Source organism: Talpa europaea (genome assembly GCF_964194135.1).
Source record: "Talpa europaea genome assembly, chromosome: 7".
Taxonomy (NCBI): Eukaryota; Metazoa; Chordata; class Mammalia; order Eulipotyphla; family Talpidae; genus Talpa; species Talpa europaea.
In genome coordinates this window covers 101984680-101998069 of record NC_140074.1, presented here as the reverse complement: position 1 = coordinate 101998069, position 13390 = coordinate 101984680, and the positions used below count along the sequence as shown (strand labels likewise).

Genomic DNA, 13390 nt, shown 5'->3' with positions numbered 1-13390 from the left:
AGCTCCACCACTTAGTCAGCCTGGTCATTTTCAGCGAGTCAAGGTTATTTTCATGCACCTGTATTTTTTCACTTTTAAGTCACATATAACACTGTCACCTACTTCAGGAGAATTGAATATGGCCAGTAAAAGCAGGCCATATCCTTGCAACATAAATATAACAATGTTCTTGACTTATGAAACAATTTCTAGCAAAACCAGGTGAGAGGTAGAAATATATCTAGATTTTCTGGGGGCCATTCTGCCTCACTGGAAAGAGCTCTCTAGTACATAAATAGTAACAATATGTTTCCTAGTCTAAGTTTGAACAGAGGTTTTCCAAAGAGAGAGTAGGAAGGGGCTTGGAAGCATAACAGAATGAAGATGCTGGGGTGAAAGACCTTTCCCACCCCATACAGACCACCTTGGCTTGGAAGGAGCCCTCCCTTTCCCCTTTACGCTTATCACCGTAGTCAAGATGGTCTCATCCACAAAAATGCCTTGAGGCTGGCCCAAGACTAATGCGGGAGGAAAGTGTAGATAAAACCCAGGTATTCAGAATAAAATACCAATTTAGCCACATGAAGGACCTTTTAAACCAGAAAGAGTTATAAAATGAGTATAATCAGACATTAAAAAAAAAAAAGAGGATCTGAAAAATTAATCATCCCTCCCAAGACTAAAGAGAGTCACAAAATAAACCTTTACATAGGCAGAAAAATCCTAATGATGGAAAGGGACACCAAAAATCCACGGCAACATTTAGAAGGAGTCAGGTTGAATATCTGCTAGATCCAGAGGCTGTGGCGTCATCTCACAACAGCATGAGTAAAGTGGGAACTTTCCTTCTCTTTCAACCTTTCCTGCACTCCGTTTCCTGAGGGAGAGAGGCCAGAAACACTTTTGAATAAAACTGTAGATGCCAAGTGAGGAAAGCAAGAAGGTGACTACAGCTGCTACCTACAGGCTGTCCCTTGGAGAGCATATTTAAAGGGAAGGAGAAGTTAATTTTAAGTCAAGTTCAGAGGCTGGCTTATTATTTAGTGCAACACATCCTAATTTCTGAAGTAAGTTCGTGTTTAGTAACAAAATAACTAAATGGCTGGAGACAAAAAGAGGTAGAAAAATAATGATTACAGCTGACTTGTAATGAGCTTAAGTTTCCATTTTACATGATGAAGAGTTCTGGAGATGGATGGTGGTGATGGTTTAATACCAATTAACTGTACACTAAAAATGGTAAATTTTGTGCTATGTGTGTTTTATCACAATTAAAAAAAGCGAAGGAAAAAGAAAGTATATAAACAGTAAACAGCTGTTAGGAACCAGTATGATCACTTCAAATAAAAGATACCTGGCCATTTTAATTGCTTTTTAAACCATAACCTGCTTTCAGTATTACTTCCATTTAGCCTATAGAGTATTTAACATTCTTGTTCTCAAAAATCAACATTAGCCTTTCTAAGGATCCCTCTAAAACAGTCTGAGGAAAATAAACTTAATAGACATCAAATGTCTCCAGAATGACACTGATCCTGAGACCACACATTTGCCTCTGGAGCCCATGAGCATCCTAAGGTGGTGTGTTAAACCTAGGTGGGTTTTCTTTGCAGCCAATCTTAATTCTCATCTGATGCTCAAGGGTAAGTGGTTCTAAAAGGACTTTTTCTTTACCAAGTTATTCAGGATAAGAATATAGAAATTCTGCATTTAATGGTAATGCAAGTAATTCTGCTAAAATATCTGAAGGTGTGTGGACACACGATTAGGAGGGATAGAGCAAAAAGAAGACAATAAAACAAGAACTTATTACACACACTTTCCTTTTCTAGAAGGCAATGATTTCCTGGAGTAAATATTTGGTTCACTTCCATTTTTCAAGTCAATATAACTCACCACTCTACCAGACAAGGTACCAAAGAGTTGTTAATAACCTGTATCTGGGCAATCCTCCCTAAGGTTATTAGTTCCTGAGTACTCTGAAACCATAAATATCACTGGAATCAAGATATAAGAAAATTCCAACACATTAAAATGAAGTCAAGCCATGGTGCTGTAGAACATCGCACCTGGAAGTGCTAGAAACTGCAAGCAGAAGAGACACATAATTTGGGAATTCTGGCATATGACATGAACATGTATGATTAAAGGTATTCACTGCTTTTCTAGTCTCTATACATTCCAAAAAAGCAATACCTGAATGTGACCACTTGCTTATGCCAGTCATCTCACTAAGTATAGCAAACATCAAGAAGACTATCAGTATTCATCAAAGTTTATCAATACTGACTCATATACCCTAAAAGACAAGGAAAGACTGGGAGGACTCTACTTGTGCCTGAATCAGCAAATTTTCACAGGAAAAGGTATCATGGAATAAAATGTAGATTTTTTTTAGTTAAACATCCCTTAAAAGGTCCTGTACAAAAGATCTGCAAGTTAGAGTTTAGGTTGGAATCTAATTCCTATCCAGATTAGTAAATGGGAGAGAACTTTTATCAGTCAGGGATATTATATATTCTGACCAACCATGTTGAAGATTCTGAGAAAAAAATCACAGCTACTAGTACTGAGGACTTACTAGGTGCTAGGTCTCAGTAACCCTGGCAATACTTTGAGGTAAATATTATTAATTCACAGAAGTTACATAACTTGTCCAAAGTTACACAGGTAATAAAAGGTGGGAAATGGAATTCCAAGCAAGCTCACCTAACCACTATGACATAAAGCTTTGGCCTGTTAGGTTATTTTTTTGAATCCTGTAAGCAAATGGGAGACAAAGAAAAAATTTTAAGGGTAGGATTAATGATCATATTTACATGTTAGCACTCACTAATCAACAATGGAGGGCAGACTGAAGGTAAGCTGAAAAAGGGTCTCAAAATTTAGATTGAAAATTGCTGAGGAACTGAACCAAGGAATACTGGGAGAATTACCTACCTAAAATCTTCACCTGGTAAACTTACTTCAACTTACCAATATATTTTAGGTTGTAAGTATGGAAAAAGATGAAGGACGCTAACTTGGGTTACTAGCTTAGCCACTAGCAAGTGGTTAGTACTAATAGTAATTACCCGCCTTCTACTGAAAGACTGAAAATAGGTCGCAAATAGGTTTTGTTTTAGGGGGAAGATAAATCTACATTTAAATAATCCAAAGACAAAAATTCTATAGACTCCTCCTCCTTCCCACCAATGCTTTGTCAAAAATACACATTTTGGGCAAATAGGCCCTTGCTTCCTTTTACTGAATAGGTGCTGAATGGCAAAGCTGAGCCAACAATACTTTGGTGTCTCACGGGTTCTGGTAGAACCAGGACTGGAAAACAGTCCTACCTTCTCTATTCTGCTTACTCCTCTATTTCTCCAGTCCTCCCAGCTCTACTATGGGACTCACATCACCAAAATAAAAGCATTCAATGTTTTTTTACAAGTAAAAGTAGTTATTTAAGGTAAAACCCTAACTTACACAAATTTAACATTCCTAAATTTTTTTCTATTTTTCTTTGGAAAAACCTGTCCATGCTATTAGAGCTTCTTCAAGTCCTAAACAGCCAGGAGGTAAAAAAAAAAGTCTTTTAAGTCATTAAAGACTCTGTGCTTAAGTGTTCCTCTATAAAAGTGACAAATCCTGCTCAGCTGAAACCAGGCCAGTTAAATGAGTGCTACCCTGAACCGCTGTCAGAAAGTATCTGAACCTCACAAACAACTAGAAATCGGCCTGCACAGGGTCCTCTGCGGGGTCGGGCCCTTCTCCCCAACTGTGTGCTCTGGCCGCCCCGATATCAGGAAGGAGAGCCTCCCTGGCAGCCAACTTCCCGGTGTCCAAGGCTCCCGCGCTCGGCGTCGGAGCCGGAAGCTACTCCGCGAAAATGCACCAGGCGCTCTGGAAGAACAAGGTCGCTCGGAGTCGCGGTCCCACGTCTGGCACCCTTCGAAACAATAATCACAGCATATAAAGTTTTGTGTACGGTAGGCAGTACTAGGAGAGCCCGCAGTCGCGGTGTATTCGGCTGCTGACCCGGAAAAGGACAGGCTTTCCTAGAAACCAAGTCTCTGCCCGAGCGGCCACGACGGTCGGCTTGTCCGCACCCGGGGGGGCCGGGGACCACCCCACCCCCAAACCGGCCCCGCGTCCCCGCAGCCGCCCCTGACTTGGGCCTGGGGTGGTGACACCGCCGGACGCCGAGCTCACCGCGCTGCCGCCCGCGGCCTGTGCGCCCGCGCGCTTCTCCGGCATGGCTCCCGCCTCGGGCTCCGGCGCCGCCTTCTCCTCCAGCTCCCGCGGCGGCTCCGCGCTCATGCCGCGGCCATGCCCGCGCCGGTTCGGGGCGCCCGGGGACGTTGGCGACGCCGCGGAGGCGGCGGCCGGGCCCGCGCCCTCATGGGCTCTGCGGCCCGCTACGGCCTGCGGGTCGGGCGGCGGCGCCAGCGGCGACGCCGGGGGCTGAGAGGAGCCGAGGCTGAGCCGCCGAGGAGGCAAGGAGAGAGGCGCGGCTGCAGAGTCGTCCGCCGCCCCGACCCACTGACTCTCCGGCTCTCCGCGGCGTCAGAGCGGCGCCGCCGGTCGCAAGGCCCCGCCCAGCTCCTCCGCTCCCGCCTCCGGCGCTCGCCCGCGCCGAACCCGGCAGTGCCCGCCCATCCCAGGCCCCGCCTTCAGGTCGCGGCGCCGCCTGGCTTCCGGGCGTCGCGGCGCCGGAAATACGTCATCTCACAGTGTCGAGCTTTATTTCAATTTTCCCGAGGCAAACTCGTACTGCGTGAACCGCGAGTCTCAGAAACTCGGGGTTTTGTGGTAACGGCACCTCTTGTCTTGGTTTTGCCCCAAACTGACAAGCGGAAGATTCCCGATACCTATCCCAGCAGGTAGCGAGATGAGCGTGTTCTGACAGGGAGGGTCCTCCCCTCTCCTGGCCTGGAATTTCAAACAGGGGAACTGCCATAGGCACTGTAATTAAGATATTTTGTTCCTCTCTGGAATCTAGAGGAGCTGACGGAAAACTTGATAATGGGCAGTGAGCTACTTGATGGTATCAAGCCTGATTATGGACGGATTACTCAAAATCATGGCCCATGTTCTGTAAAATGGGGAAAAAATAGCCTACTTTGGGTGAGGTGGTGATGTACAGAAACTTAAGCTAACACTGATCTTGACTCCATAAATGTTGGTTTTGTATTGTTACTGGCCTAGAAAGACCTTGTGAGACACGGTAACGGTGGTCCTCAGGAAAAGGGAGGCTCCAAGTTCCCTCCCCTACCCAAGGAAGGGTGGAGCTGAGCCGGGAGGAGAAGATGGACAGGAAACCTGGAGAAGGAGGGAAGGATGGAGAGCAAGGAGACCTACCTGGAGGAGGTACAAGGAGCAGAGACACATGTGAGCAAGGTGTGCTTGCTTATTGGTCCTGAACAGGTTGACACAGATGTGGGTGAGAGACCCAGGGGGCGGGTTAACAATGGCAGCATTTATATTGATTTTGCTCCTTTCCTCCTGCCGCTTTCCTAAGGGTCCCCACCAGAAGGTGCCTTAGAGTGGTGGCAAGCTTTTGGGCCAACCCTGCTTGGCTGGCCATTTACCTATGAGGAGATGGGTAACTTGGGTGCTGGATTTGGAAACTATATTTTTTTGTTGTACATTAATTCTATTAAAGTTAATTTCCATTAAAGATCTTATGCACTAGAGTATGTTTTGTCTTGATGTGGTGGGTAGCAGGACCTGTTTAGAGTGGACAGGTTTGGGGGTTCTGGGGTGCCCCTCTACCTGCCCTTTACACACACATCCTGTTTTGCAGTGGCCAAACCAAGTTTCACAAGGAAAGTAACTTGGCTAGTTAAAAGCCAAGTTAAAAGGTAAACCTGCTCAACCAAATTTGGGGTACAGATATAGGCAGAATATTTTTCCCTATTAGATGTTTGCACATTCAGTGCTTCTTCAAAGGAAGACTATGTCTTCCTCCTTATTAAAGGGCCCAGGTGGACATCCTGGAGAATGGATTAAGTGTGATCAGTCCACTATTGGTTTGTGTTTTGTACTATTGTTGCATACAAGTTGTGAAAAATCCCAAAAGGTTCTGTGTTCTGCTATAATGTGCCCCTCTCCCAGGCCTTAGGCTGGTATAACCCTAGTGTCTTAGCTCAGGCTGTCATAACAAAATACCTTAGATGGGATGGCTTAAATAACAGGAATTCATTTCTTAAAATTCTGGAGGCTTAAGGTTCTGATGACAGCTTTTCCTGGCATGCAGATGGCCACCTCACTGAGAGAGAAAAAAACAAGTTGTTAACTCTTATTATAAAGGCACTAAACCTATTATAAGGACACCCTCCTTTCAGGACCTCATTTATTTTTTATTTCAATTTTTTACATCATTGTTCATTTGTAAACAATATTTGTTTCCCCCCACCCCCTCAGGTGTAGTCCCCACAGAGTTTCCTTCACCAGTGCACCCTTGCACCATCACCTCAGTCCCCTGTTCTCCTCCCTCCCTCCCTCTGATCGCTCTTCCTCCTCCCCTGCAGTATGTCTTTGATTTATAATTGTCTGTTTTTGCTTTGTTGTGTTTTGTACTGTTGTTATTTTTTTCCACTGATGTCCTATTTGGTTCCCCTATATTCCTGTTATAAGTGAAACCATACGATATTTTTCTTTTTCCTTCTGGCCTGTTTCACTGAACATAATTCCTTCTAGTTCCATCCATGTTGCTGTGAATGGCATGAGTTTATCTTTTTTGATTGCTGAATAATATTCCATTGTGTATATATGCCATATCTTCTTGATCCAGTCATCTATTTTTGGGCATTTGGGTTGTTTCCAGGTTTTACCTATTGTAAATAGTGCTGCAATAAACATAGGTGTACAGGTGTTCTTCTGAATTAATGTTTTTGTGCCCTTTGGGTACATCAGGACCTCCTTTAAATCCTATTCTCTCCCCCATCCCATGCTCTACCTCCAAATTCCATCACACTGGGGGGTTAGGGCTTTAATATGAATTTGGGGTAGGGGCACAATTCATTTCATAACACTTGCTGTGTAATGTTAGAACTTAATTTACACTCACTGTTCAGACGTTGCATCCCAAAGTATACACTAATATCCAAAAATCTGCTCTTATAAGAACAGAGAAGTTATTTTCATAAGCTTGAGTAATCTACCTAGAGTGTCCTTATTGTGGGGATTTTACTGCTGCTTGGCTTTAATAGGAAGCACTTTAGTTCGACTAGGAGACTGATGGGATTTTAGAAGCTACCAGCCTTGAAAGCAGGAAATTCTCCCAACAATTTATCAGGAAGGTTGTCCGCTACTCTGTACTTAAATATTGCCAGAGAAGAAGAGATATTATACAGACCCTATTCATTTATGGGCAGTTTCTTTCTTTCTTTTTTTTTTTTTTTGAATTGACTTTTTCTTGAACCAAACTGCCTGCCTGTTTCAACTATGCTTTGATTCGGGTACATATACAAAAATATCTTATTCCACTTATTTAAAAATCTAAGATGTCATCTTTTCTGACTGTCCTAGAGCATACTAGTTTGTGAAAATTCCAATTAAAATGCATAGTATAACACTAAATAATATTTGACCACAGCACTCTGAAGTATGGTTTCTTGATCTGTGGAGCTGTAATTGTTTATTTATCATGCTGACAATCATACCATAGCAATTAAACAAACCCTTATCCATTCCTTCTAATCAATTCTGCATTAACTGAGGCGAAAGATTAGGGATTCCACATCATTGAATTAACATCTTAGGTTCTAGGAGAGTAACAGCACGCCTGAAAGACAAGTGTCACTTGTTTCATCCAGAAGTGGTTTAGGTATGTCTCTACCATTTGGGTTCATTTTGGGTTCATTTTACTAATGAAAAGGTGGTCCTCAGGATGTAAATAGGTATGCAAGAGAAAAATCTTCCCCTGGTAGGAAATAACTTTGTTAAATAACAATGATAAAATGTTTTATTTTTGTTGCCATTTCTTCAAGTTTTAATATTCTAACGAGGATCATGATTTTCTAAGAAGAGAATAAATTAATTTTCCCATACTTACTGGACACATTTTCATTATTGAAATACTGATTATTATCTTGCAGATTTGTGAGACATAGTTTGGGAAGTGCTCCTTTTATCTTTATTGATTTCAAAAAATATGCATATAATACAATAATAGACTATAAGACCATACTATTGTTTAATCTTTTAAGAATATTTGTTGGAAAAAAAGAAAATATTTGTCTTAACATCTTTACCTAAGCTCTGGACCTTCCAGATGAGTTGTCCCTGGGGAATCATGATTCCCTTGCAGCATTAATCTATATAATTTGCCCTGAGGTATTAAAGGGTGGACATGGTGTAAGTCATTACAGTTTAAATGGTCAGCTTGCCTGAGAGGTCCAGCATTCCTCATAAGCTCCCCTCATTCTATCACTGTTTAGTTGTAGACAGCTTCCCAGTCCAATTCATAACACCCAGGTCTTAGTATATGGTGACACTCCTTGACTCTTCATGTCCACGAGTGACTTTACCTTCTGCTTCCTTATTTCTCTTTCAACTCTCCTGATGAGTCCAGGAGTATATGTAGTCTTGGGTCTGTAGGGACCTGTCTTCACAGTAATAGTTCTTACTGGTTGAGTATACACTACAAACCTGAAATATGCACTGTGTGTTCACTGACCTCTCATTTCATCTTCCCAACAACCTCATGAAATGGGTACTTTCACATTCCCATTTTACTGGTGAGGAAACGATTCAGAACCTGCTTAAAGGCATGCAGCTGAAAAGAGCAGAACTGGCCATAAATCTAGGTCTCATGGCCTCAAAGCTTTTGACCACTAGGTTTTACTGCTTCCTCAAACTATGCTGCTTTTATCCTCCCCTTAAAAGACTGCAAAGGAAAAATGCAAGGACCATTCTGTAGACTGTGTCTGACATGTCAGTAGGCTTTCCCTTATGACTTTTTATAAAAACAAAGAGAAAAAAGGTGCCTGAATAGAAACACTTGGTTGGTATTTGGTTTAAATGTAGAAAGGATTGTGTGAAAGTCTCCAGTTTCAACAAAAATTAAATAATAAAAAAACAGCGAATAGCTGTAGAATTAAGAATATTTTCAGATAAATTTCTGATTTTTGCTGTGAAGATATAGTTATATGAATATGTGATAATGCTTTTATAATCAGAAAAAGAAGATACACATATTACCCAATCTGTAAAAAGAGTAATGAATTACACACATTTTACTAGTTTCCTATTGTAAGCTTAGTGGCTTATTAGCGCAAATTATCTTAGTGTTCATGGTCAAGAGTAGGACATTTTAATTGGTTCCTATATTGAGGCTCTCACAAAGCTTAAATTGAGATGTCATCTGAATGCATACTCATCAGGAGTCTTGACTGAAGATTTGCTTCCAAGCAGCCTCTAGTTATTGCTGGAATTCATTTCCTTGTGATCCTGTGACTAAGGACTCTTGCTAGCTCTCAGTCAACTACTGCTTTCAGCTCTTAGAGTCTGTTCTCAGGTTCTAGCCATATGTTTTTTTCCACAAGTTTGCTCCTTCAAGCATCTCTGTGAAGAACTCACTTGAGTAGGCCAGGCCTATCCAGGATAATATCCCTATTCATTAACTCAAAGTCAGCTGATTAGTAGCCTAATCACGGAATGATATATCATTCATGGTCCTCTCTGCTCTCAAGTAGAGGGGATTAGGCAGGGTATGCACCCTAGGGGACAGTTATCTTGGGACCATCTTAGATTTCTGCCTACCACAGACTTCTTTAGAACAAGGACTTCCCATGGCCTATCTCAGTACTGAGAATATAGGAGATCACTGTAATTTACAAAGAAAACACCATTTCAAACAAGGTTTAGTTAGGAAGGAAGACGTCATACTATGCAATTGGGAGTATTCTCTACTTCATTTTACTAGGCTCGGATTGTGTATTGCTGATCCTATTTTGAAAGGCATAACATTTATGGGTACAGAAGGAACAAGTGACAACCCAAAAGGATTATGAAAAAGGGTTAGGATTGGAGTTTTCTAGTTCTTATCTGATATTTCTATGCTTATGACAACTGGAATTGTAGGTTGAAGTTCATATAAATAAGATACCTCATATTAAAAACCTGTAATTCTTTAGTTTTCAACTTAGAAACAAAGGAAGTGGTATCACATACTAGTTGAAAGACCAACTTAAGTTGTAATCTCGGTTTTACCATTTAACTTATTGTGTAACCGAAGGAAAGTTATTTAACCTCCCTATTACTCATTCTCCTCATTTATAAATTTTGGCTTTTAATATCTGTTAAGTATATATCTGATGAATTTTCACCAAGTATATGCATCTATGTACCCTGCACCCATATCAAGAAAACAATCCCATTTACAGTTGCATCTTAAAGGACAAAATATCTAGGAATAATTTAACCAAAGAAGTGAAAGACCTGTTCACTGAAAACAATAGGACATTAATGGAAATACTGAAGAAACAGATGCATGGAAAAATATTCCATGCTCATGGACTGGAAGAATTAACATCATTAAAATATTCCTACTATTGGTGGAATAGGGCTGGGTGGTTGGTGCTGCCTGTCACTAGCAAAAGCCAATGAGCAGAGACAGAAATTGACTCTGCAAGTGCTTTTATTTTTCAGATAGCTGATCATTGATCTGAGAGAACAGTGGGCACAACACCTTGAAGAAACCTTTCTGCCATGGCCATTGATCTGAGAGAATGGTTGCCATAGCACCCTGAGGAAACTTTTCTGCCATCTCATCTCAAACTGGCCTTTTTTATATTAAGTTAAACAAAGATAATTAATCATAAGCAAACAGCCCATCGGAACAACCTGTCATAGTTGATGTTCCTGGTATTTGTCATGTTCAACCCTGAGAACTTGTTATCAGCCTCCTGGTTATCTTGACCCTGTACATTTAATGGTGTTAATATTAGGCAACACTGGGCCAGGAATCTCAGTTTAAAGCAAGTGTTTTAGTGTAAAGAAAAAAGGTCATTAATCATATACATGCTGCCTATGCTATGTGTGTACATGCAGATTCCTATATTAGGTATGGTGCCTTTCCCTTCCTCCCTGTCGCCGTATCATTTCCCCATTGTTAGTTATGACCCTTATATCTATAAGGCCTATTTAAGAATAAAGGAACTTAAAGGGGGAAGAGAGTGTCTCTCTCCAAAACAGGAGAGGTATTGCTGTAACATGACCACAGTTAACAATATTATATATTTGAAAGTTGCTAAGAGAGTTGATATTGAAACTTCTTAACATAAGAAAAAAATTGTAACTACTTGGGGTTATGGATGTTAATCATTTTCTGGTAATAATTAGCAGTCTGTATATCACAAATATACAGTTTACCTTATTTGCAGTATATATATCAAATCATGTTGTATACCTTAAATGTAATGTTATGTGTCAATTGTAACTTATAAAACTCCTGGGGGTTTATCAATTGTAGTGAAATATATGTAACTGGATTTTATTTTATTTTATTTTTTTTAAAGATTTATTTATTTATTTGTACAAGCACTGGGTACGATCAGAAGCACAGGAGGGTAAGAGAATTCACCAGAGACAGAGCAGGGAGCAGAACAGGCAGACAGACGAAGTACACTGCTGAGGGGAGCAGTGGGTGGCAGGAGAGGTCCACGTGCCATGTGGGCCCCTTGCCCGGTGGCCGGGGATCAAACCGGTGCTGCAGAGGCTGTGGGCAGCTTCACAACCCAGCGCTCAACTGCTGTGCCACTGGGGAGGCCCATGATTTTAAAAATAAAAAAATGCTCACATAAAAAAAAAATCACTTTTGAAATTGACAAAAAAGAAAAAAATGTAAAAGAAACTGTACTGTGAAAATTAATATTGTAAAAGAAACCTCAACTAAAATTAAAGTTGGAGAAGCCTGTAGAGGGAGCTGTTATGCATCATGCTAATTATTTGCATGTATTTGCCTTTTTTGCATGTCCCAGCAGGGAGGAGAGTAAACTTACACTTCCAAATGCAAAAGTCTCCTTTCCTGCTCCAAGATTTATCCTGCGCACTAACAGTTCCATCAATTAGAAACCCTACAATCCAGCCAGTCTACCTTCTAGACAGCTCCTAGAAGAGTTATTTGAATGCAAAATCACCAGTGTTGAAGGAAACTATTGTCTCCACCATACACTTTTCTAAGAAGCACCACACCACATAATCAGCCAGTCAAGTTACACAAGGAAACCCTGCTGTGGGTTCTTTTGGAGCTGATACGAATATATAATACAATGCCTAAGATGAAAAGTATATTGGATAGGATTAGTGACAACTTAGTGAACTTGAAAAGATTAGTGAACTTGAAAATAGCAATAGAAGCTATGCAAAATGAAACAGAGTGTCTCAGTGTGTGACAACTTTATGTGACATAATATATAATTTGAGTCTCCAAAAGAAATGGTGAGAACAGAAAGTGTTTGAGGAACTGATAGCCAAAATATCACAAATTTGATGATGTCTATAAACACAGATCCAGGAAGCACAACAATCCCTAAGTAGAATAAACACAGATATGGCACCAAAGCACATCATAATCAAATTGTTACACACACACATACACACACACCCACACACACTGACTCTACTGATAAACAGAACATTTTTTAAAAATGTCTATTTTAATTTGGGGGTACATTTTTGTTCTTCCATTTGTGCATGTGTTCCACTCACCCTCCATCAAAACACACATGTCCATACCTCATCTGCCTCCCTCTTCAATCCTGACCTCTTCCCCTCTGTGCCGCCAGTTACCATTATAGTCTTTCCCTGAGTTCAAGATTTGTTCCTACTATATGTTGCCTATGTATGTTTTTTGGTTATTTATGCAGATGAGAGACACCAACTGATATCTGTCTTTCACTTTTTGATTTATTTCACTTAACATAATCATGTTGCAGTTCATCCATTTTGCCCCAAATGCCACTATTTCATATTTTTTTCACAGATGAGTAATATTCTATCAAGTATATATTCTACAATTTCTTTATCCATTCGTCTGTTGAGGGCATTTAGTTTGGTTCCATGTCTTGGCAGTTGTGGACAGTGCTGCCATGAACATAGGCATTGATAAATCTTTTTGTATTAGAGTTTCATATCATTTGGATAAATATCTAATAGAGCTGTTGCCAGATCATATGGAATTTAAACAGAACATCTTAAATACAGCTGAAAAAAAAAGACATTCAAAATAACAAAGATAAGGATGAGAGCAGATTTTTTGCTGGAAACAGTACAAGCTAGAAGATAGTAGAACAACCATCTTTAGAATATTCAAAGAAGAACAGGCCAACCTATAATTTTGTAAGTAATTTTTTTTGTTCAGATTGCTTTATCTGTGTCCATTGGGAACTCAGGTTTTTCCTGTTTCCTTTTGGGAAATGAC

General features: G+C 40.6%; 1 protein-coding gene across 1 annotated transcript in view; it reads right to left on the bottom strand.

The window, feature by feature from the left end:
• Positions 1–4398, bottom strand: part of MFSD14B (major facilitator superfamily domain containing 14B) — a gene marked incomplete at its 3' end in the record, with an annotated part of 44218 nt that extends 39820 nt beyond the window's left edge. Inside the window, exon 1 of the mRNA XM_084236457.1 lies at positions 4174–4398. Coding sequence (XP_084092583.1) covers positions 4174–4281 — 108 coding nt within the window. The 5' untranslated portion in view covers positions 4282–4398. The remainder of the gene's footprint in view (positions 1–4173) is intronic.
• Between the last annotated feature and the right edge of the window lie 8992 nt (positions 4399–13390).